At 42.7% G+C, this 26119-nt stretch overlaps 1 protein-coding gene across 6 annotated transcripts in view; it reads right to left on the reverse strand.

Moving 5' to 3' along the window:
* Positions 1-4068: 4068 nt before the first annotated feature.
* Positions 4069-26119, reverse strand: part of LOC149119155 (ubiquitin-like modifier-activating enzyme 1) — a 33760-nt gene continuing 11709 nt past the window's right edge. For 2 of the 6 annotated variants that reach the window (XM_089325151.1, XM_089325154.1), the window contains 18 exons: positions 15464-15561; positions 15237-15383; positions 14938-15114; positions 14745-14849; positions 14238-14318; positions 13744-13899; positions 11109-11274; positions 10792-10988; positions 9269-9333; positions 8864-9059; positions 8173-8247; positions 7874-8063; positions 5893-5981; positions 5582-5674; positions 5265-5456; positions 4666-4767; positions 4459-4559; positions 4069-4284 (listed from right to left, as the gene is read on the reverse strand). In XM_089325151.1, the coding sequence (XP_089181277.1) occupies positions 4149-4284; positions 4459-4559; positions 4666-4767; positions 5265-5456; positions 5582-5674; positions 5893-5981; positions 7874-8063; positions 8173-8247; positions 8864-9059; positions 9269-9333; positions 10792-10988; positions 11109-11274; positions 13744-13899; positions 14238-14318; positions 14745-14849; positions 14938-15114; positions 15237-15383; positions 15464-15561 (2366 nt within the window). In that variant the 3' untranslated portion in view covers positions 4069-4148. The remainder of the gene's footprint in view (positions 4285-4458; positions 4560-4665; positions 4768-5264; positions 5457-5581; positions 5675-5892; positions 5982-7873; positions 8064-8172; positions 8248-8863; positions 9060-9268; positions 9334-10791; positions 10989-11108; positions 11275-13743; positions 13900-14237; positions 14319-14744; positions 14850-14937; positions 15115-15236; positions 15384-15463; positions 15562-26119) is intronic. The other 4 variants (XM_089325152.1, XM_089325153.1, XM_089325155.1 and 1 more) reach the window with 4 other exon arrangements.

The following is a 26119-nucleotide window of genomic DNA, read 5'->3' on the forward strand; positions in this document are numbered from 1 at the left end:
ATTCTGTCCCGGTTGCCCCTCTTCCAGGCCAGCTCTCTGCTATGGCCAGGGAGTGCAGTGGAGGATGGCCCAAGTGCTTGGGCCCTGCACCCCATGGGAGACCAGGAAAAGCACCTGGCTCCTGGCTCCTGCCATCAGATCAGCGCGGTGCGCCAGCTGCAGCGGCGGCCCTTGGAGGGTGAACCAACGGCAAAAGGAAGACCTTTCTCTCTGTCTCTCTCTCACTGTCCACTCTGCCTGTCAAAAATTTAAAAAAAAAAAAAAGAAAAAAAAAAAAGAAAGAAAGAAAACAGAAATGGAAATGCTTGCCTTTTGCACCCTACTTAATTCTTCCAAAACTAAAAAAAATAAAATAAAAATTTAATTATTTTGGTTTTGTGGCAATGTCATTGTTCACATGACTTCAGTAAAAACATGTTCTACCTGCCTGCACCGTGGCTCACTAGGCTAATCCTCCGCCTGTGGCACCAGCAGCCTGGGTTCTAGTCCTGGTCGGGGTGCCGGATCCTGTCCCGGTTGCTCCTCTGCCAGTCCAGCTCTCTGCTGTGGCCCGGGAGGGCAGTGGAGGATGGCCCAAGTGCTTGGGTCCCTGCACCCACATGGGAGACAGGGAGGAAGTACCCGGCTCCTGGCTCCGGATCGGCACAGCGCAAAGTCAACCAACCAACCGACTATAATATGTTTGCGGTTACATTTTAACTCTTGGTTTTTAAGCTGCAAACTTAATGTTGCATTCTTGTTGGCTTTGTTTTATATTTTCATGTTTGAATTGTGTGCTACAAAGTACAATTTTCCAGAATAATGCTGGTCTGACATTTTGGCATAACTTTTACCTACAGAACACACAAAATTAACAGTACCCTCTAGGAAAACTCACTCTAAGCAACCCTATGTTGTGGGAAAACTGGGAAGATGAGTCCAAATTGGTGTTCTAGTATCAGTGAGATATGAGACCAGACAAAATGTTGAAAAGAGAAGCAAAGTTTGAGTAGAGGACAGAGAATCTCTGAGCAAGTGGAGATGGCTTGCTGTCAGGGGTTAGGGTGAGAACTTCTTTGACTTCTGCAAGCTGAGAAGGGGCAGAGTAAGAACCCATCCTCAAACCAGGGTTCCAGCAAAAGGTGGCGTCTGAATGTGATGTGGAAAACTCAAGATAAATAGCTAATTTGTGGGCAGGAGATCACACTTCCCCCTACCCTAATGTAATGTAATGTAAAAATTTCCTCCTCTTTTCTTCTCATCTTGGGAAGGCCTCTACCACAATTTTAAAGTCAGTTAGAAACAAGTCTAATTAGAACATAAAGGACTCTGCCACAGTCCACATGGGAATTACTCTTTCACATGACAAAGAATTAAGATAATCTCTGTCTGCCACATATTCACCTGTAACACCCTCAATAATAGCGGTTACTCTAAACGCTGTAGAGGTTTTCTATCTGCAACAGTTGGGCTGGGCCAAACCTAAGTCACAAGATAGAAATCCCTTCAGAGTAACTGCTATATTCAAATACTTGAACCTTCTTGCAGCTGCCTCCTATAAGTTGCGTCTAAAGCATAGGCAAGACCAACAGGAAGCAGAATTAAATCCTACTCTGATATGGAATGCTGGCAAAAGGTTAGCTGTTTGTGCCACCATTTTTTGGACAATGATGTAGTTTTGGAGGAGATGAGTGTACTCTCCTTGACAGATAGTAGGTTAAATCTCCACTTACAACACCTGCATCCTATATGGGCACCACTTCACATCCCAGCAGTTCTTCTTCCATCCAGCTGCCTGATTTGGCACAGAAAAGTAGTGGAGGATGTCCCAAGAGTTTAGGCCCCTGCGCCTGCCTGGGGAACCTGGAAAAAGCTCCTGGTTCCTGGTTTTTGGATCAAGCTCAGCTCTGGTCGTCACAACCACTTGGGGAACCAGTGGAAACAAGACTTCACTTGTCTCTCCCTCTGTCTATAGCTCTGCCTCTCAAATGAATAAACACACTTACCACGTATCACCATTCATCAGATTGGCCATAAACTGATCACTCAATAAGGGAGAATTTCTTGTCGAACGGCAATCGTACATCATAGCACTTGTTCCTAGGCCCTTTCATACATTTTAATTATATCATCAGTGCTGGTTCTCTAGCTTGTTCCCTGCCAGCTGCAGGGCTTGATCTTATCTACCTATCTCTCCATACTTATTTCCATATATACGTATGGATCCAACTTTCTAGAGAATCCAGACTAACAGTACATCCCCAGCTCTATCATACCAGCTCAGTGTACTAATGGTCTATAAGATGGCTATGAAATACCATCACAGGTTTCTCTTGGGTCAATCTGATATAAGTGCACGCTCATGTGCAGAAAATACAGAAATAAATCCGTGGTACAGAAAATCTAGCAGTGATAACAGAACATTATTTCAGAGCAGACAACAGCAGTAATCATTGAGGGCAAGTAGAGTGAAAATGAAATTTGCACGTGTCTGGGCCTGACGTGAAATTCAATTTCAGAGATGATGATGTCAAACATGGTTATGGGAGTTTGTTGGACTTGGCAACTACAGCAAAGAAATTATGCCACTTGAATGCAAGCCTCAGACACTGTATGTTCAGTGGGCAGAGGCTAGCATCTGTACTGCAGAGCATTAAGTATACAAAAGCACCTATGAGGGGGGCCAGCAGCGTGGCACAGAAGGTTAAAGCCCTGGCCGGGAGCGCTGGCATCCCACATGGGCACTGGTTCTATCGGGCTGCTCCCCTTCCAATCCAGCCCTCTGCTATGGCCTGGGAAAGCCCAAGGGCCCAAGTCGTTGGGGCCCTTTACCTGCGTGGGAGACCTGGAAGGAGCTCCTGGCTCCTGGCTTTGGATTGGTACAGCTCCGGCTGTTGTGGCCATCTGGGGAGTGAACCAGCGGATGGAAGACCTCTCTCTACCTCTGTCTCTACCTCTGTAACTCTTTCAAATAAATAAAAAAATTTAAAAAGCACCTGTGACAAGGAAAAGCTTTCTCCTTGCTAGATCATTGCCTCAATCAAGTTTTTAAAGCACTCCTACCCGGTATCTCTGTGCTGTAAGGAAAACGACATTTAGGGGGAAAAAAGGACATCTAGAACTACAAAGTCAATGAAAGACCAATAATATAATTTACAGGCAAGCACATTATGCTGAGGCCATCGAGCTCGCCCCAAGTTTGTTGATTCAGTTATAGTTTAGAAATGAGACATCATTTTAGAAGCTGTCTGAGGTTTGGGAATACAAATGGAAACTTTGGATAACCTGGGTGGGTGAACAATGTGAAAGTAGTCAAAACTATTGGTTCTTTGAGGATTTTGTAGAATTGTCAAGACGAAAGGGAAAGATTAGGGTTCTTGTGAGGCCAGTGATGAGTCCTGCTGCTACAGATCATCCTAACACAGCTCCATGCTGCCCTGAATGAAGGAAGTCTGGAGATCCTGAAAACAAAACGGTGTTGAGGGAAGTAGGGTACTGGTTCTTCGTATTTCACCAGATTTACACCCTCCTTACATAAGGAAACCATGGTTACACAGGTTTCACTAAGAGTCGACCCATCAAGTACAATGAGGGTAGGATGAAACCTGCATGGCAAAGGCACAGGTGTCAAAGACTTAAAAGGCACATCATATTACAATAGTAAATCCATGTGTAACACATACAAATGTACTTTATTCCTAACAACTTGTTGTCCCTTTGTTACGGATGAGAAATATGGAATATGGGTTACAACCAAAGATTGAGGTGTGATAACCTCTAAATATAATTTATATGTGGTAAACCAGGTGTAAAATCTCTACCTTAGAATCAACAGGGAAGAGGGATTAGATCCTCAGATTTAACCCTGTTAATGGCTTTGCTGGTGTCACCATTTATTTTAGCAGATATGCCAAAATAAAGTTAACATACCGCACACTTCAATCAGTTGTACTTAGTCTGTCCTGTATCTTTGAATTTTCAGAAATTTCCATGTTGTGAGGGTGGAGCTGGACTCTGGATTATTACTTTAACATATGGAAATATGGAGAGAACAAGCATTGGCCCTTACCAAAACAAAGACATATCACATCTGGATCACTTTTTTATTATGAATGCCAATTTCAAACAGTAGAAAGCAGCAAAGAAAAAAAAGGTTCTTTGATCAAAGCTCAAGGAATGATGTAGCGTACATAAGGGACCTCAACGTCCTCGCCACTCTCACTGTTGCAACACAGTTCAAGCACCAGAGCCCGCACATGGTGGCCCAGTTTTCTCTTCGACACACAGCTCACAATTTCTGTCATTCTGAGACAAAAACAAAACAAAACAAAACAAAAACAGAAGGTTAAGGAGGTGAAACAGAAGAGAAGCACATATCGTAGGCAAAGACAAGATGAGAGTCAACTATTGCTTGATACAGCTGGAAATTTAAGACCCCACTGAGCAGGACACCTCCACCCTCCCTAGCTACCAACTCACGGCTGATCTAGCCGTTCCTTCAGCTTGGAGGCAGGCATAAAGAATGAGTAGAGCATGGACACACCCTGGGACAGCATGGTTATTTCCAGTTTGTGCTCTGTCTACAGAGGATGAGAAGGAGGAAGGGGAACGACCATCTGTAAGATTCTGAATTTATACAACTACCAACCCCGTGGGTAGGGGAAATGAAGAAGAAAAGCATCTTACCTTGAAGTATTCTAGGAACTGCCTGAGGGTCATCTCCTCACCATTAGGCTGTAATCCATGTACATCAAAGCGATCCCACAAAGTCCATTCTTGGTTATAATACTTGGAAACAAAGAACAGGGGGAAGGATAGTTGTTATTCCAGATGGTCTGGCCACTATCAGCCAACTTGACATGTTAGGTCAGAGCCACTGAAGTTCTTTATTCCAAGTAGTCTGATAGCCACATCTCAATTTAAGTAACTGTAATTCTTATAATGACCAAATAGTCACATATGACTGAGACCTTGTTACCTCTTCCACTCATTTTCCATCTCGTTTACTTTCCTCCTTTTAATTTCTTACAAGTACCTTGGCAATCTGTTGTTTTTTTTTTTTTTCAAAATGTGTGTCGTGCTCCTACCTTGTACACTGAATGAATAAACCAGGGAACACAAAAAGCAGATACCTAGTAACAGAAACTTACATGTGCCATAAGGAATACGGATGACTGCACACACATACACACACACACATACACACTCACACACACATTTTTCACTCATATACATAGTTGGGGTAACATGACATCTCCATACAGGCAGGCCATTACCCTTCTCACCTGGTGATGTGGTGGGGCAACGGGCTCAGAGAAGCTGAAGAATGGCAGAGCCAAGTTCATGAAGCTGTTCTTATAGGACGCAAGCTGTTGGTGTCCCTGCACTACCTTGTACAGCTCCAGACACACAAGGCCAACTACAGCTGATGTGGTTGTCGCAATGGCTGGGATGATCTTTCCTGCAATAAGCTTGCTCTGTGAATCAAGTGTGCCATAGATGTTATTTTTAGAGAAGGCTGAAATCTACACAAGAAGCTAAGTTCAAATTCTAGACTTAAGTAAGCTTGCAAGGGGTGGAAGATTGATCAGACCGCCATTACCTTATGACGGTCTGCAGGGGATATATCATAGTTCTCTGCTCTGAGGTTGGATGCAGCAACAATGAAATCCATATGAAAGTTGCTATCATCATCCTGTTGTGAATGAGGAGGAGGGGGGAGAGGGGAAAGAATAAGCATGAAAAGGATTCTTGGCTACATGGGAGAAGTACATTTCCCACTCCAACTACCTGCTAACCTCCACACCACAAAGGATGACTGGGCCCTGTTGTAGATCCATAATGCTGACAAAGCCTGAGAGCTGAGCCACTGTCAACCTATTTCCCTACCCAGATCAGGGCCCCACCAACAACCTTCTCAAAATTGATGGGATACATCTTGAATCCGCAGAGTTTGTCTGGACTGGGAAGCACGGCCTTGAGCTCCTCTAGATGGCTGTCATCTGCACGAAAAGAGGAGACATGCTTAGTCCCTCTGATCCTAACCCTGTTTCTGAGGTAAAATCAGTAGCCCAGGGTACACAAAGTGTTCATGCATATGATGGACACTTTGGGAAATAGTGAAACAAGAAAAATAGGAGGGAATATTCCCCCAGAGAAAGAGGTACAAAGATGTAGGAAGCATGATAGGAAAATTATCCAGCATAGCCAAGAGGCAGAAGCAACCCAAATTTCTGTCAACAAAATGAAATAATCCATGTAACAGACTCAGTCTTAAAGAGGAAGGAAATTTTGACACATACTTTTAACACACATTAACCTCCTAGGTGTTTTGTCTGTCCATGCATTACTGAAGACATCACAGCCATAAAATAAATAAGACACAAAAGAAAAATAGTATGATTCTACTTTTTATATTCCTAGAATAATAACTTGTGGAAACAGAAAACAGGTATGCTGCCTGAGACAGTGAGGAAGGGGAAAATGAGGAGAAACTGTAACAGGACTTGAATTTTTAGTTAACATTAAAAAGTCTTAGAAAGTGGTTGTACAACAAGAACACATTTAGCATCACTGAACACTCATCATAAACAGGTAATAGTCTCATCAGACTTTGACCATATTAAAAAAAGAGGGAGTGGATAGGATCTTCACAGAAGACAGAAAAGATAAACCATGGATATCGAGGTCTTAAGGAAGAATAACACACACAGATGAGGAGATACAGGGGAGGAAACACGAGACTGGAGTTAAAAAAGAAAATGAGTAAGGGAAGGAAGGAAAACTTCCAGACAGTAACAAAGAAGGGAACTATCAAGTCGGATTAATATCAAGAAATTTGAAGGGCAAGATTCAGTGGAAGAATACTAATAGAGATAGGTAACGTACATAAGGCGAGTCAAAAACAAATACATGGAAGGCAGACATGCATGAGAGATACAGATAAATACGTGCACAGAGGAACATAAAGAGGTGGCAATTATAAAGGAAAATAGGGCAGCTGATCTTAAGTCGTGAGATATGTAAAATGGAAGAAACACATTCAGGGTAAGATACTACAGAGAGGGGCCGGCGCCGTGGCTCAATAGGCTAATCCTCCGCCTGCGGCGCCGGCACCCCAGGTTCTAGTCCTGGTCGGGGTGCCGGATTCTGTCCCGGTTGCCCCTCTTCCAGGCCAGCTCTCTGCTGTGGCCCAGGAGTGCAGTGGAGGATGGCCCAAGTGCTTGGGCCCTGCACCCGCATGGGAGACCAGGAGAAGCACCTGGCTGCTGCCTTCGGATCAGCGTGATGTGCTGGCCGCAGCGGCCATTGGAGGGTGAACCAACGGCAAAGGAAGACCTTTCTCTCTGTCTCTCTCTCTCTCTCTCACTGTCCACTCTGCCTATCAAAAATTAAAAAAAAAAAAAAAAAGATACTACAGAGAGGAAGACACACAGCATGAGCCACACTGTAGACAGATGGAGATGGGAACTTGAGAATGAGGTGAGAAGACATATGGAGGACAACGTGATAAGGAGGAAAACAGAGAACAAAAAGTTTGGGGTAAATATTTACATGGGGATACAAGAGAAATTGAAGAGATAAAGCAGGTAAGGTATCAAGAAAAGATAACACTGGTTCAGATCATATAGAGAAGCAAAGAACAAAGGCAAACAAAAACCAGAAAAGGGATGATGAACAGCTATTTCTGACATCTATTGTGGTAGGAAGAAAAGAAATGAGACCTCCAACCAGTCATCCTTATTTCACACAGAATAAAAGTAACACCCAAAAAGATGATATGTTAGTAAACCCTATGCCTATAGTCACAGAGAAGGGCCAAGTGGTAAGGCTAGTGAGGAGACATGGGTGGAGAAAGTAGAGTGCAACTCCTGGCCAGCTGGCCAAAACTCACCAAGAGAGACACTGGCACTCTGCAGCTCCTGGTCAGAAACATGAATCCTGACACCAGACTTGGGGATGAATTCAGGTACCTGTAGAGACTGCAGGAGTGTGGCCACAGCAGGTCGGTCTTGAGAGCCCATCAGCCCATACATCTGGGCAAACAGGTTAGCAGCAGCCATCACATAGTCCAGATGTAGGGTCTATGAGAAGGCAAACACACAAAGTCAGTTCTCAGTGGGGAAATCTGCCTGTTTCCTATCTATGCAACTTCCCCTTGACCCAAAGAGATCCCAGGAAGTTGAGACTTACATTGTTGACATCAAATGTAAGTGGATGTGGACAGCGTTTGGGTCCAGACCAGAATGGGGCTCCTGAGCTTGTCAGCTAGGAGAGGAAAGATTTTGGAGGAGTAGAACCTGAGTGTAGAAGACCAGCTGGCAATGCTACCACCTTACTTTGTTCCTGTGAGTCTAGACACTATTCTGGGAAACTTTTTATCAGAATAACAAAAAAATCATAAACTTGTCAATCTGGCAGGCACTATACAAACTAAAGCTTAACATTTATATGTTAACCCTGAAAAAACCCCCATTATATGAGTTATTATTTCTTCTTTACAGATAAAGTTACTGAAATACAAAGAGGAAAATAAATGGCTTGCTCTAATGTCAAGTCCATTGGGTTTCAAACCAACAATGGCTGTTAAACTTGAAACTATGTTAACTATAAAACTTTAGAACTATAAAGCTTTCCCTGATAGTATCTACAATGTGAGATCAGAAACAATACTCCACACCATCAGCCAGGGAAACAGAAATGAAAAACCCCTTTCCTGGTGGAAAAGGAATGAGGCAGAACACGTTTGCAGAACTGCAGCTTGTTTTTCTGAGATACCAATCCTTGGGTTGCCTGTGACTGCTGGATTATCAAAAACCTAGGAGAATTCTCTTGTTTCCCAGAAATGTACTCTGCCCAAAGGTCCAGGAAAGTGCAATAATACCTGGTTGGGAGGGAAGTTGTGGAGTAGCTGCCGGATGTTGTTAGAATACTGGGTGTGCCAGTGGTAGCAAGCCCAAGTCACACAGTCAGCCCATGTATGTGGTCGCTGCAGTACCAGGCTACGCTGTAAGGCCTCCAGCACCTCCACTGGTTGGGTGCCTCCCAGCTGCAAAGTCCGTTCCACAAACTTTGGGTCTCTATAGGGAAGAAGCAAACAGCAAAATTATTCAACAGACCCAGAAGCAGGCTTCTTGAAAATCCCACACTCTCCATGCAAAGCCAGACGTGATTCCCAAAAGGTGTCAAGAGGCTCAAACATAATAAGGTACAGATGTGAGGGAAGCAGACACAAGATTTTTAGGCTGCTGGGCAGGGGCAAGCATCACAGTTCATTTAGGTTACACACGTGAGATACTGGTTGACATTTTCTGCAGGGTGCTTGAAGAGGCCTTCAAATTCATCCCGGGCCCACTGCAGACAAAGCAAACATTACACAGGGACAATGAATAACACAGAGGTTTCTAAATGTATTCGAAAGATTAATCAATGAATCAAGCAAGTTGAAAGAAGCACTTTTGCTCTGTGAGTGCGCAACAGTGAAGTTTCTTAAATGTGGCTCCCCAAATTTACCAACTTCACACCGCTACTTTTTCAATGGCTTATCTATATAGTGGTAATGCAGGTGCTTAGGCATTAAAAGTTACTTGTCACGTCTGTGTACATTACTAGAATACGGGTGTTTTTCCTCAAAAAAAAAAAAAAAAAGGAAAATTCACAGCTAAATATAACAACAACAATCCTCATACAGACCCTGGGACTGGCAAAAAACAAAGCACTTCTGCATATGTACTGCCATTTTATACTTTAAATACGAAATATTTATATAAGACCAGTAAGTACAATCACTTGCAAAGTCATCTGGATCTCTAGCGCCGGAGATTCACTGGAGACTGTAGCTCTTTCCTACTGCCTACTTCATCATTCTAGATAGTAATTTCTATGCTCCATGGACTTGCTACAAAGAAACAACCAAATACATATATATCTAAAGCTTATTCAAAATAGCAAATGCATGTTAAATGTTATAGAAAGGATGAGATACTAATTGTCATGGAAGTTTTATGGATAAGGAATCCGAGGCATGTGGAAGTTTCACAGAAGTCTGAGGTCATATAATGAAAATGTTTTAAAACCTTTCTCATAGATTTCCCTGCATGTTGGACACAAAAGAAAACGTGACCTACTAGAGGTTATATAAACATATAAATACACATGAGAGCCAAAAACTGACAGTCATGAGTACATAAATAAGTATATCCACTCATGCTGAAAGTGCTAAGTTGGGAAGGCAACTTTTTTTTTTCCACAAATAATTCCTCCTAAACAAAGTCTCAAATATTACAGTAAGAAACACTCTAAACACACAATGGTGTGGTTCTTGGGTTGCAGATTAGCATTAGATTATGTGTATCAGTTACTCAGGTGTATTTATTTTCTTCAACTAAATATGCCCTGTTCTATATGTATGGCCATTATGTCAATAGAAACTATTCTGATAAACTAACTGTTGAAACATTTTGAGCAGCAGTTATAGAAATATAAATATATACTTTAACACAAATTTTTCTGTAATAACTTTGTTAACTTTGAAATAACAAAGTTAACAATGAAGTCAATTTTGCTCAGAAACACATTAGTGTTTACACATTCTCACTTTTCAGACGTTTACTGAAACTGTAGTCTTTAACAGAAGATTTTTTAAAGTTAAAAAAAGTTTTAAAAATGAAGTTATTGGTACACATGAAAACTGATTAGCAGAAAGATTTGCTGCACTGAGCCTTACAGTTCTGGAATGTCAAGGGCTTCAAAATCCAGAGGCTATGTCTGAACCTGTCTCTTTTACCTCCCAAAGTCCCCAAGGCTAGTCACCTGCAGAGTGTGTTCAATGGCATTGGGGAAGTTCTTCAGTGTGCAGATGGGGATGGACTTCTCAGGTGGGTCCTGGCTAGAGCTGTAAGATTCCGTCAGGAAGGGAATAACCACTTGCACACTGCCCTTGGTGCCCAGTGTCCCTGACTCCAACAATGGTTTACGGTAGTACACGCAGCGGCGGTCCATGTACAGGCCTTCATGGAGGTAAAGAGGATGTTTCATGAGAACTGGGAGAGGAGTATTAGGACAGGTACACCCCACCCTAATATGCACAATGATGGCTGTGCCCTATCCTCATGTGCCTAGAAACTCACGGGCATCTACATCGTCCAGGGCATTGGCTACACCATCCAGGTTTTCATAGAAGTCGTCGTTGTAGATACACTCAGTGTCAGGGCCTACACGATTCTGGTGGCTTATTACTCTGACGTATGGATTTATCTGACGCACAGATGCCGCAGCTACATCAGACTTTAACTTCTGAATGGGAATGGAGGGAGAAAGCTGTTTGTCATACATTCACACACAACCTTTTAAACAGCTAACCTAACAACTGAGTAAGTGAAGAAAAGCCTTGACTCCAAATTCAAGAACATCACCTGATGTTCTGTGACAATGCCACATGTGACAAATGTGAAATGAGACCAAGAGGGCCCAAAATATATGCCACAAATAGGAAAAAAATTCCTTAGTTTTACATTATTTTACCAACTAATTCCACTTTTTTTTTTCATTTAATGAGACCCAGAATAGAGATGACATCACCTAAATAAAAACAAAGACACACAGGATCTTTTCAAAGCCAAAGCCAAAACCAAGACCTTTTCTTATTTAAAACCCAACACTGGATGATGCAACACTGTGGTGAAGTGTTTTAAAACTGTGGCCTGCAGTGCCAGCATCCCAAATGGGTGCTGGTTCAAGTCCTGGCTGCTCCATTTCCTATACAGCTCTCTGCCATGGCACAGGAAAGCAGGAGAAGGATGACTCAAGTCTCTCGGCCCCTGCAGACCCGGAAGTAGCTCCTGGCCCCTGGGTTCAGATCAGCTCAGCACTGGCCACTGCAGCCATTTGTGGAGTGAACCAGTGGATGAAGGACCCTCTTCTCTCAAACTCTTTCAAATAAACAAAACTAAATCTTTAAAAAAAAAAACCCTCCACTGGTAATACATTTTTCCTTAGAGAAAAATGAGCTGTCTCTATCATTGCACACCATAAAGTACAGTTTTGCTCAGGTTTTTACCTTTATCTGTTGGCACACTATTATGCTAGACATTCTAATCTACATCCTTCGAGTATCTGAAAAAAATTTCACTTTTTTTAAAGATTTTTTTATTTATTTGAAAGTCAGAGTTACACAGAGAGATGAGAAGGAGAGGGAGAGGGAGAGGGAGAGGGAGAGGGGGAGGGGGAGGGGGAGGGGGAGGGGGAGAGGGAGAGGGAGAGGGAGAGGAGAGAGAGAGAGAGAGAGAGAGAGAGAGAGAGAGAGAGAGAGAGAGGTGTCTTCCATCCGCTGGTTCACTCCCCAATTGGCCGCAAGGACTGGAGCTGTGCTGATCCAAAGCCAGGAACCAGGAGCTTCCTCCAGGCCTCCCATGGTGGGTGCAGGGGCCCAAGGACTTGGGCCATCTTCTATTGCTTTCCCAGGCCACAGCAGAGAGCTGGATCGGAAGTGGAACAGAGCCGGGTCTTGAACTGGCAACCATATGGGATGCTGGCACTTCAGGCCAGGGTGTTAACACACTGTACCACAGCGCCAGCCCCAAAAATGTCATCTTTCTCATGAAAGATACCTTTGTTTACACTGTAAACCTTCCAAAGACACCTTTGTTTCTTACCACGTCCATACCCTACCTTTTCACGTGTTAATGATATTCTCTGTGACTGTATTTGTTTTTTTAAGTTATCAAACCAAGAAACTTTTTCTATACATTTTCGTATCACATATTTAACTAGAAAGTAGAAAAAAATTAGACCATTTTAAAATCCTTAATAAATCCTACACATAATCTGAATCATCATAAAAATATTTTCCAATGCAAACTTCAGTAACAGGAGCTAAACTCCATTTACCTTTTGGTCAAATATCTTTATGTACTTCTTAATGACAGCTAGATTCTCATTTCTAATGCATTCAACCTGGTATTTTGTTTGAAGGAAAAGGCAGCACAGAAAAATAGTTTGACAGCCTATCAGCATAACTTGCAGGAGTTTAAAACTATATAGCAAACTTAACAAGTCAAAGTGTTTATAAGTTTGGTTTTAAGTAAATCTGGAATCCATATTCAATCAACTTCCATTTTGAATGGATATTTACAACTAGTACATATTCTGTCTCACGATACAGTGGTCATTTGGAAAAGTGTTTCATTGAATTAAAGGAGGATTTCCTGTAGAAGATTAGAAAGTTCCATTCTTTGATAAAATAAGAGTAAAAAAGTCAAATAATGGTCTTAGTGTTCTTAAAATGACTATTATAATCTTGTGGATTCCAAGAGTATTTTACTATTAATTTTCCTATTAGAAAAGGGCAGGAACTTCTTTTTAACATATATTTCAATGTCTAGAACCTACTATGTGGACTGTAAAGTTATAAGACTCTGAGCAGGCAGTAAAATTACTGACTTTCACAACGGCCTTCCATAACCCCAATTTACAGTACCGTATTCAAAATGGCCCAAAACCAACAACGCAGGAGTGGAGAAATTATGAAAACCTATCAATGAAATGACCTAAGTGCTTGATAAATGTTTGCTGAGGTGAAGACTGACTGGCAGACAATTAAATTTGGACACAGGTATGAGGGTATGAGACACACAGAGAGAGGTGTTCTAAGCCACTAGGATGAGAAGAGAGAGAGAGAGAGAGAGAGAGAGAGAGAGAGAGAGAGAGAGAGAGAGAGAGAGAGAGAGAGATATGACAGAAACTCATAAACCCCATTCAACTCACTGTGACATCCCAGGGCCGGAAGAGAAACTGTCGGTTCAGATTGGACTTTTCAATGGTATCCATGTCTGTCACTGTAATATTCCCACCCTCCCCACAGCCTAGTCCAATCATGGCAAAGTTCTTGAGCAACTCACAGCCAATGGCACCTGCACCCACCTGGAAGATGGGAAAGAGAGTCTGGTCAAGGTGACTGCAGATAGCAGGAAGCCATTTACCGCTCTGTACTTCCCGTAGAGGTACAAAGATGAAAGAAAGTCATCTATGCCACATATTTAAACCCCCAAATCACAAAAATCTATCATCATCTTAAAAATGGAAGCACTTGAGACCCAAAACAAAGAATATATCATGTTTTCCTTCAATTCACAGAAAGTGAAAAAGTGAATGTGATCAAGCCACAAAAGATCAGAAAGACCCAACTTCTAGAGACAAAAGAAAATCTAAGAGGGGTCAGAAGCTAGTAAGGAAGGTGAAGGTAGTGGGTGTCTACTCACCAGAAAGTACTTCTGCTTGCCTAGTTTCTCTTGTAGGTCTGAGCCAAATACTGCCACCTGCCCATCATAACGGTTCTGATGCTATCAAAAAAGGAAGGAAGGCAGGAAGGCAGGAAGGCAGGAAGGCAGGAAGGCAGGAAGGCAGGAAGGCAGGAAGGCAGGCAGGCAGGCAGGCAGGAAGGCAGGCAGGCAGGAAGGAAGACAGAAGGCAGGAAGGAAGGCAGGAAGGCGGGAAGGAAGGCAGGAAGGCGGGAAGGCGGGAAGGAGGGAAGGAGGGAGGGAGGGAGGGAAGGAGGGAGGGAGGGAGGGAGGGAGAGAGGGAGGGAGGGAGGGAGGGAAAGAAAAGAGAAAAGAAAAGAAAAGAAAAGAAAAGAAAAGAAAAGAAAAGAAAAGAAAAGAAAAGAAAAGAAAAGAAAAGAAAAGAAAAGAAAAGAAAAGAACAGGAAGGTTAAGGAAGAGTGGCTTTAGAGATGCTCACAATGAAGTCGTCACAGAGGACCCACATACCGGGAGACATTTGTCTTCCATGAAGGCTTCTTTGTTTTCAGGAAGGCATTCTAAAGCATCAAAGTACAACCACTGCATGATAGGCATAAACTTGCCAGAGCAGGCCTGGGGAGAAAAGGTTGTCAGTAGTTGAGGCTTGACAAGTGACAAGTAGAGGACACTTCTGGCCATGCCCTTAACCATCCATGCTGACCTTCATGACCTCCTGGGCGGCCAGGCCCCCAATGAAGGCATTTATAGGTGCCAGATTCCCAGCAGCTACATATGCCAACTTGCGAATGAGGTCTTCATCCAGGATGCCCTGCTGTCCTGGGGGCAAGGCTTCAGAATTCACAGTCTGTGCTAAGATCACCAGTTCTGCTGCATCTTCCTGACGAGTCAAAAAAGAACATTTCAGACCACCATAGGAGGATAAGGAGGAAGGAAATTGTAGGCAAATGGAAAAATGACCGCTTTGGTCCAATCCACTGGTTATCTCCCCATCTCATTTACCTCATTATGTGGTCGAGGAGATCGATTGTATTGAGAACAAAACCGATGCAGGGCCTGGAAGCCAATGTGCAGCTGAGCAGGGTGAGAATACTTGGCAAAGTCCATTATCACAAAATCTGGCTCTGCCAATGACGCTACTAAGGATTTCTGTGGAAAGTGGGACATCAGGATCAGAGGCCGGAAAAAACTAGAAAACGCCCAGAAACCTACCATCAACTCATACTCACAAAACTAATCTTCTTAGGTACTTTGACCTGACTGACAATGCCTCCACGAATATACTCAGAGAAGCTGGAGGTATCACATATGCTGAAGGTGTAAGGCCCTAAGGGAAACAAAAAAAGGTGGAGGGGAATATGTTAAGTCATGTAACAACTCTCCCATCTTGCCATCTAGCACCATTAAATTTATTTATTTTTTTTAACTTTTATTTAATGAATGTAAATTTCCAAAGTACGACTGATGGATTACAATGGCTGCCCCCCCATACCGTCCCTCCCACCCACAACCCTCCCCTTTCCCACTCCCTCTCCCCTTCCATTCACATCAAGATTCATTTTCGATTATCTTAATATACAGAAGATCAGCTTAGTATACATTAAGTAAGGATTTCAACGGTTTGCTCCCACACACAAACATAGAGTGAAAAATAATAGATGATTTTTTTAAATGATGATGAAATCAGATCAGACCTATTGTCATGTTTAATCCCAGGGAGAGTCAAGCTGGGAATTGATAATTTCTTTTTTCTTTTCTTTTTTTTTTTACAGAAGATCAGTTTAGTATGCATTAAGTAAAAATTTCAGCAGTTTGCACGCCCATAGAAACACAAAGTGAAATATATTGTTTGAGTACTCATTATAGCATTAAATCTCAATGTACAGCACATTAAGGACAGAGATCCTACATGAGGAGTAAGTGCACAGTGACTCCTGTTGTTGACTTTACCAACTGACACTCCTGTCTATGGCATCAGTAATCTCCCTATGCACCAGTCATGAGTTTCCAAGGCTATGGAAGCCCTCTGAGTTCTCCGACTCTGATCTTGTTTAGACACGGTCATAGTCAAAGTGGAGGTTCTCTCCTCCCTTCAGAGAAAGGTACCTCCTTCTTTGATGACCTGTTCTTTCCACTGGGATCTCACTCACAGAGATCTTTTGCCAGAGTGTCTTGGCTTTCCATGCCTGAAATACTCTCATGGGCTTTTCAGCCAGATCCGAAAGCCTTTAGGGCTGATTCTGAGGCCAGAGTGCTATTTAGGACATCTGCCATTCTATGAGTCTGCTGAGTATCTCACTTCCCATGTTGGATCACTCTCCCCTTTATTTATTCTATCGGTTAGTATTAGCAGGTACTAGACTTGTTTATGTGCTCCCTTTGACTCTTAGTCCTTTCATTATGATCAATTGTGAACTCAAATTGATCACTTGGACCAGTGAGATGGCATTGGTACATGCCACCTTCATGGGATTGAATTGCAATCCCCTGGTATGTTTCTAACTCTACCATTTGGGGCAAGTCAGCTTGAGCATGTCCCAAATTATACATCTCTTCCCTCTCGTATTCCCACTCTCATGTTTAACAGGGATCACATTTCAGTTAATTTTCAACACTTAAGAATAACTGTGTGATAATTACAGAATTAAACCAGTCATATTAAGTAGAACAGACCAAAAAAATACTAAGAGGATAATGTATTAAGTTGTTCATTAACAGTCAGGGCTATGCTGATCAAGTCACCGTTTCTCATAGTGTCCATTTCACTTCAGGAGGTTTCCTTTTTGGTGTTCAGTCAGTTGTCACCGATCAGGGAGAACATATGGTATTTGTCCCTTTGGGACTGGCTTACTTCACTCAGCATGATGTGTTCCAGATTCCTCCATTTTGTTGCAAATGACTGGATTTCGTTGTTTCTTACTGCAGTATAGTATTCTAAAGAGTACATATCCCATAATTTCTTTATCCAGTCTACCGTTGATGGGCATTTAGGTTGGTTCCAGGTCCTGGCTATTGTGAATTGTAGCACCATTCAATTTAAAATTAAAAACCAAAATACTTGTAGCGCAGACACTGTAAGCCTCTATTCTTACATTCAGGTATCTAAAACTGTTCCTCTCCTGCCCCAGGTTTAGCTCAACCCCCTCAATGACTCTACTTCTAAATACGATTCTAAAAAAAGCCATGTTTATAGCTCTTCCTTTTCAATTAAAAATTGTGAATACCTTCTATCCTTTTTGTCTACTTGAGTGTAGGAGACTGCAAGCACTCAGATACAAAGAATGAAATCTGTCTTTGATCTCCAGGGGTCTGCTCAGGCTCCTGAGACTCAGAACGTATGAAAGAGATGTCTCTCTCTCCTTCTCCAAACTCTAAGAAAGTGTCATCAACTCTCCACCTGAAACTAGGTAATCTGTTTACCTTTAACCCAGATCCTTGGGAGAGTCACAACAATTAGGAGAGACCTCTCCTTCACACAACTCAAATCTTGAGGACGTGTCTCGACCATGTCTCACACATGTCTCTGACTTTGGGGCTCAACTCAGAATTTTGCCTCTAGTCCAGTCCTCAGACAACTAAAAGGTTTCAGTTCTGATTAATTTAACTTTCTATAATAATTAACGAAGAAACCACGGAAATCAGTTTTTAACCATGAGAAAAGGCAGTACAAAAAAATGATTCCTGTTAAAATAACAAATGCAATTAGCTGCCTGATTATTCCAGCTTGTTGCCAAAGCACAAGAAGTAGGAAGGATCACAGAAACCAGCAAACACCCTCATTTGACAATGAGTTCAGAATTCAGAGACAAGAACATATTGACTTCACAGGACACAGTTCTTGAGGACAGGGAAGCAAATTAAAGAACACCAGCCTTAGAAATATACTACAGACCTGAGTATAAAGCATAAAAAATTAACAAACAAAAAAACTATCAAAGGCCAGGAAAACAACTATAAAAACACTAAGATCTCTTTGTAACTGAAGAATGGTTCTAGGAACTCGATGGATACAAAACTCCCACAGATGTTCAAGTTCTTCATACAAAATGCTGATCATACTTGCACACAAACTCTAACTCACATTAGGACATTAGGACTGCAATATCTAATGCAACACAAGTAGATAGTTACATGTGTTCCTGTATATGCTCAATATACATGCAATTTTTATCATTCACATATTTTTGATCTCTAATCGTTCAATCATGGATGCAGAGGGACAGGACCTTAAAACAGGGGGCAAGCATTTGAAATGGTGGTTGGCCGGCACCGCGGCTCCCTAGGCTAATCCTCTGGAGGCCTTGCGGCGCCGGCACACCGGGTTCTAGTCCCGGTCGGGGCGCCGGATTCTGTCCCGGTTGCCCCTCTTCCAGGCCAGCTCTCTGCTGTGGCCAGGGAGTGCAGTGGAGGATGGCCCAAGTGCTCGGGCCCTGCACCCCATGGGAGACCAGGAAAAGCACCTGGCTCCTGCCATCGGATCAGCACGGTGTGCCGGCCGCAGTGCGCCGTCCGCGGTGGCTATTGGAGGGTGAACCAATGGCAAAGGAAGACCTTTCTCTCTCTCTCTCTCTCTCTCTCTCACTGTCCACTCCGCCTGTCAAAAAAATAAAAATAAAAATAAATAAAAATGAAATGGTGGTTAAGACTGTGCTTCATTAGCCAGCACCTCAAGTTGGCATGCCTACTATGAATTCCAGCTATTACAGTTCTACTCCAGCTTCCTGTTATTGCGCACCGCAGGAGGCAGCAGAAGTGGCTCAAGTCCTCAGGTTCTTGATACATATGAGGGAGTTCCAGACTGAGTTCTAGGATCCTAGCATTAGCCTGGCCCAGGACAGCGGCTGCAGCTGTTTATGGAGTGAAACAGCAGATGAAGTTTGTGTCTGTGGAGGTGGAGGCAAGACGGTGGTATAGCAGTGGGATGTTCCAAGTTGCACAGGGAAAAATGGATAATTAACAAGAAGGAGGAATACAAGCAAGCACAGCAATAATAAAAAGTTTACGCAGAGTGGCTCAGGAGTTCACCAGAGTGTGCACAGGCCCACGTTGCGAAGACAGACAGGTGCCCAAAGTGCAGAAAGGGAACAGTGAGGAGACAGCCACCACTCCCTCAGTGACTCAGGTGAGAGGTTGTGAGCCCACAGAGATGCATACACAGATGAGTGTGGAAATTTGGTGAACAGTAATCGGTGCTCTAAGTGGGAAGAAGGAGAAATTCTGGGGGACGGGCAGAAAGGGTGAACATGCCACGATTCCTCGGTGTCTTACCCCGCCCCCTAACTGGAACTGCAGCTGGCAGGGATAGGCCACATTGGTTGCTTACATTTTCCAGTGTAGGCAGCGGGCTGCACTTTTGCCTCCTGTGCCATGAACCCAAAAATTGTGGGGGCCACCTCATAACACACCCCACCAGAGAACAACAATCACAACAATTCAGAGTGACTTCTCTCCCATCACGCAAGTTACACAGCAAAAAATAAATCTGAAAAACAAACACAAGCTCTTTTTAGTGAACAAAGGAGCAGGGAGACCAGCCCTAGTAGGTGGGGCTTAGTACATCAAAGCCTGGCTACTCTCCTCTTTAAGCTGCCAGAAATAAACAGAGCTCCAGGAGGTGGAGCTGCTTGCTTACACTGGCAACCAGCACAGACACATAGCAGCTCACAGCAGAGGAAAAACAATCTAAAAATTAAATCAATCAGAACACAAACAAATGCCAAAGAACAAAGGAAAAATTCTGAATAAGAGTAAGAAAGAACCAATGAACTTGCCAATGGAGCAATCTAAGTCTTCACAAATAGACAGAAGAAAAAGAAATTGAAGTCATGCTAGGAAAAGAGTTCAGAAAATTGATAAGATTACTTAAGAGCAATCAAAAACAAATTCAAGATCTGAATGAGAAGCACTCCCAAGGAACTGAGATTCTAAAGAGAAGCCAAAATGAAATACTGGAAATGAAAGCTTCAAATTGACCAAATAAAAAATGTCGTGGAATCTCTCAGAAATCAAACATATGAAATAGAAGAGTGAATATGAGAACTGGAAGACAAACTTCTGCAATTAATGCAGTAATACTAAATTAACACAGTAATACTAAACATAAGAAGAACAATTAGAAAATTAAAAATCACAGTTTTAGATTTACAAGACTATATCAAGCAATGTAATGTACAGATAATGAGAGCCCTGGAATGTGTGGAAAGAGAGAATGGATTAAAGGCCTTCTTAATGAAATCCTATCTGGCTGGCACCATGGCTCACTTGACTAATCCTCCACCTGCAGTGCTGGCACCCTGGGTTCTAGTCCCAGTCGGGACGCCGGATTCTGTCCCGGTTCCTCCTCTTCCAGTCCAGCTCTCTGTTGTGGCCCAGGAAGGCAGTGCAAGGATGGCCCAGGTCCTTGGGCCCTGCACCCGCATGGGAGACCAGGAGGAAGCACCTGGCTCCTGGCTTCAGATCGGCGCAGCACGCCAGCCATAGCGGCCATTTGGGGGGTGAACCAATGGAAAAGGAAGACCTTTCTCTCTGTCTCTCTCTCTCACTGTCTAAATCTGCCTGTCAAAAAATAAAGAAATACTATTAGCAAACTCCCACAACATCCAAGTACAAGAAATACATAGAACCCCCAACAGACATGACCAGAAAAAGTATTCACCACGACACACTGTAGCAACACTCAGCTCAGTGAAAGAACAGATCTTTTCTTTTTTTTTGACAGGCAGAGTGGACAGTGAGAGAGAGACAGAGAGAAAGGTCTTCCTTTTGCCGTTGGTTCACCCTCCAATGGCCGCTGCGGCCGGTGCATCACGCTGATCCGAAGCCAGGAGCCAGGTGCTTCTCCTGGTCTCCCATGCGGGTGCAGGGCCCAAGGACTTGGGCCATCCTCCACTGCACTCCCGGGCCACAGCAGAGAGCTGGCCTGGAAGAGGGGCAACCAGGACAGAATCCGGCACCCCGACCGGGACTAGAACCCGGGGTGCCGGTGCCGCAAGGCGGAGGATTAGCCTAGGGAGCCGCGGTGCCAGCCAAGAACAGATCTTAAAATGTGCCATAGAGAAACTGATAGATGACACTCTGAGGAATCCAATCAGACTCACCCCCGACTTCTCATCACAAACCTTACAGGCAAGGAGAAGTGGCATGATATATTCCAAGTTTTAAAAGAAAAATACTTCCACCTGAGAATACCGTACCTTGCAAAGCCACCATTTACAGATGAAGGGGAAGTAAAGATTTTCACAACAAACAGAAACTGAAAGAATTTTTATGTTCATGTGCAGCCCTTACAACACTGGCTCAAGTATGTGCTGCACAGAAACACAAAAAAGGAACTTCACTACAAAGAAGATGAATGTGGAAAACGACCTAGCTAGAATACAAAGAAAAACCAAAATACATAAACAGCTCTACTTAAGGAAAGGTGACAGGAAAAAAGACAGTATTTAACAATAGTCACACTGAATGTAAATGGTATCAACTCTACAGTCAAAAGACACAGACTAGCTGAATGGATTAAAAAGAAAACCCATCTACAGAGAGCGGCAAGATGGCGGAATAGGAAGGGAGCACACTGACAGTCTGGGAAGAGACAGTTTAATAAAAGTGGAGATACTGCAGGTTCAAGGAAGAGTAGGGGAAGAAACAGCAGAGGAAACTCTTCCGGAACTAGTGATTCACGTGGACCTGCGTGGAGGGTGTGGGAGCCCACGGCTCGGGACACCAGCGGCAGAATCAACACACCAGCGCTGGAACACGAGGTGAGCTGAATCTCAATAGCCCGAGACACCTGTGGGAGAGCAGAAGGAGGAGACTAGAGGGAACGAGGCTTGAAACCCCGTGGGAGAAAGTTCACTAGGCAAACTAAACTAAGCAGAAAAACCTAACTCTGGGAGTGGGGTGGGGGGGTGAAATAACAGGAAATTGGGACCTAGTGAATGTGTGGTGCTGATGAACTGAGACTGTGAAACAAGAGATGGTGGGTGAGAGAACTCATGGAATTCACGTGAGTACTCTCCAGAGACACAACAATTTGGTAACCTTGGCAACCCAGTGGGAGACTGCAAGAGAATTTGAGCCCACACTGAGTGCAGAACAGATTCCCTGTGTGGTCCTTGGGAAACAGCTTCCGATCTATGGCTCCTGTGGGTACATCATTCGCCTGCTAACTACCTTCAATTCCACTCAGCTGTGCAGAATTACTTCCCTTCTGAATCCAAAAAAAAAAAAAAAAGAAAGAAAAGAAAGAGAGATTTACCATGCCTAACCTGGGAGTGTCACCTTTGGCACACCCTTAACCCTGAGGAACAAACAGAGCTCTCAGGCCACACCCAGCTCAAGCCTCTAAGGCTCCATCAAAAGCAGACAGTCCACTTAATACAGTCATAGTATAACAAGAAAAAAACACCACAGCAAGGGAAGAAGAATCCAAAGAGCATCCACAATGCCAAGCAACAAATGCAGAAACTGAGGAAACAAGAACAAGGAAGACATTATGGCACCCCCAAAATGAACAAGACACCCCAATTCAAGATTATGAAGATGATGAGATAGAAGAAATGCAAGATACGGATTTCAAAACATTTATGATAAGAACAATAAGAAGTTTTCAAAAACAACTTCTCGACCTACAGAAATCCTTACTGGACAGGATAGAAAATCTCCTTCGAGAAAATGAAATCTTAAGGAGGAATCAAAATGAAACGAAGCAACTAGTAGAACATGAAATGCTGATAGTGAAGAGAAATCATAATGAAATGAAGAACTCAATAGATCAAACGACAAACACATTAGAGAGCCTTAAAAACAGAGTCAGTGAAACAGAAGAGAGAATATCGGATTTAGAAGACAGAGCACAGGAAAGCATACAGTCAAACCAAAGAAAAGAAAAAATATTGTTGGGAATCTACAGGATACTATTAAAAAAACCAACATTTGGGTTCTAGGAGTTCCTGAAGGCATGGAGAGAGAGAAAGGATTAGAAGGCCTTTTTAGTGAGATACTTGCAGAGAACTTCCCAGGTTTGGAGAAGGTCAGAGACATCTGAGTACAGGAAGCTCACAGAACCCCCAATAAACATGACCAAAAAGAGATCCTCACCATGACACATTGTAATTAAACTCACCACAGTGAAACATAAAGAAATATTCTAAAATGTGCAAGAGAGAAAAAAAAGAATCATCAGAAATTACTACAAGGACTTGTATGCCAGCAAACACGGAAACCTATCAGAAATAGATAGATTCCTGGACACATGCAACCTACCTACATTGAACCATGAGGACATCGAAAACCTAAACAGACCTGTAACAGAGAAAGAAATTGAAACAGTAATAAAGGCCCTCCCAACAAAGCAAAGCCCAGGACCAGATGGATTCACTGCTGAATTCTACCAGACATTTAAAGAAGAACTAACTCCAATTCTTCTCGAACTATTCAGAACACTCGAAAAAGAGGGAATCCTCCCAAATTCTTTCTATGAAGCCAGCAACACCTTAATCCGTAAGCCGGACAAAGATGCAGCATTGAAAGAGAATTACAGACCAATATCCCTGATGAACATAGACGCAAAAATCCTCAATAAAATTCTGGCCAATAGAATGCAACAACACATCAGATAGATCATCCACCCAGACCAAGTGGGATTTATCCCTGGTATGCAGGGATGGTTCAATGTTCGCAAAAACAATCAATGCGATATACCACATTAACAGACTGCAGAAGAAAAACCATATGATTATCTCTAATGACGCAGAGAAAGCATCTGATAAAATACAACGTCCATTCATGATGAAAACTCTAAGCAAATTGGGAATAAAAGGAACATACATCAATACAATCATAGCAATTTATGAAAAACCCACGGCCAGCATCCTATTGAATGGGGAAAAGTTGGAAGCATTTCCACTGAGATCTGGTACCACACAGCGATGCCCACTCTCACCACTGCTATTCAATATAGTTCTGAAAGTTTTAGCCAGAGCCATTAGGTAAGAAAAAGAAATTAAAGGGATACAAATCGGGAAGGAAGAAGTCAAACTATCCCTCTTTGCAGATGATATGATTCTTTATTTAGGGGATCTCTACTAAGAGACTATTGGAACTCATAGAAGAGTTTGGCAGAATAGCAGGATATAAAGTCAATGCACAAAAATCAACAGCCTTTGTATACACAGGCAATGCCACGGCTGAGAAAGAACTGCTAAGATCAATCCCATTCACAATAGCCACAAAAACAATCAAATACCTTGGAATAAGCTTAACCAAGGACGTTAAAGATCTCTACGATGAGAATTACAAAACCTTAAAGAAAGAAATAGAAGAGGATACCAAGAAATGGAAAAATCTTCCATGCTCATGGATTGGAAGAGTCAACATCATCAAAATGTCCCTTCTCCCAAAAGCAATTTATAGATTCAATGCAGTACCAATCAAGATACCAAAGACCTTCTTCTCGGATCTGGAAAAAATGAAGCTGAAATTCATATGGAGACAGTGGAGACCTCGATTAGCTAAAGCAATCTTGTACAACAAAAACAAAGCCAGAGGCATCACAATACCAGACTTCAGGACATACTACAGGGCAGTTGTAATCAAAACAGCATGGTACTGGTTACAACAGCATGGTACTGGTTCAGAAACAGATGGGTAGACCAATGGAACAGAATAGAAACACCAGAAATCAACCCAAACAACTACAGCCAACTTATAGTTGATCAAGGATCTAAAACCAATCCCTGTAGTAAGGACAGTCTATTCAATAAATGATGCTGGGACAACTGGATTTCCACGTGCAGAAGCATGAAGCAAGACCCCTACCTTTCACCTTACAGAAAAATCCACTCAGCATGGATTAAAGACCTAAATCCACGACCCGACACCATCAAATTATTAGAGAACATCGGAGAAACCCTGCAAGATATAGGTACCGGCAAAGGCTTCTTAGAAAAGACCCCGGATGCACGTGCAGTCAAAACCAAAGAATGGGAAAAAATACTTGCAAGCTATGCAACAGATAAAGGATTAGTAACCAGAATCTACAAAGAAATCCAGAAACTCCACAACATCAAAACAAACAACCCACTTAAGAGATGGGCCAAGGACCTAAACACACATTTTTCAAAAGAGGAAATCCAAGTGGCCAACAGGCACATGAAGAAATGTTCAGGATCACTAGCACTCAGGGAAATGCAAATCAGAACCACAATGAGGCTTCACCTCACCCCGGTTAGAATGGCTCACATTCAGAAATCTACCAGCAATAGATGCTGGAGAGGATGTGGGGAAAAGGGACACCTACCCACTGTTGGTGGGAATGCAAACTGGTTAAGCCTCTATGGAAGTCAGTCTGGAGATTCCTCAGAAACCTGAATATAACCCTACCATACAACCCAGCTATCACACTCCTTGGAATTTACCCAAAGGAAATGAAATTGGCAAACTAAAAAGCTGTCTGCAACTTAATGTTTATTGCAGCTCAATTCACAACAGCTAAGATCTAGAATCAACCCAAATGCCCATCAACAGTAGACTGGATAAAGAAATTATGGGACATGTACTCTATAGAATACTATACAGCAGTCAAAACCAATGAAACCCAGTCATTTGCAACAAAATGGAGGAATCTGGAAAACATCATGCTGAGTGAAATAAGCCAGTCCCAAAGGGACAAATATCATATGTTCTCCCTGATTGGCGACAACTGAGCACCAAAAGGGAAACCTGCTGAAGTGAAATGGACACTGTGAGAAACGGTGACTTGAACAGCCCTTGCCCTGACTGTTGATGTACAATGTAATACTTTATCCCTTTTAGTATTTTTTTTTGTTCTAGTACTATTGGTTGAACTCTGTAATTAACACACAATTATTCTTAGGTGTTTAAATTTA

The sequence above is a fragment of the Oryctolagus cuniculus genome, chromosome Y, assembly GCF_051225735.1.
Source record: "Oryctolagus cuniculus isolate XC-2025 breed Fujian yellow rabbit chromosome Y, ASM5122573v1, whole genome shotgun sequence".
Lineage (NCBI taxonomy): Eukaryota > Metazoa > Chordata > Mammalia > Lagomorpha > Leporidae > Oryctolagus > Oryctolagus cuniculus.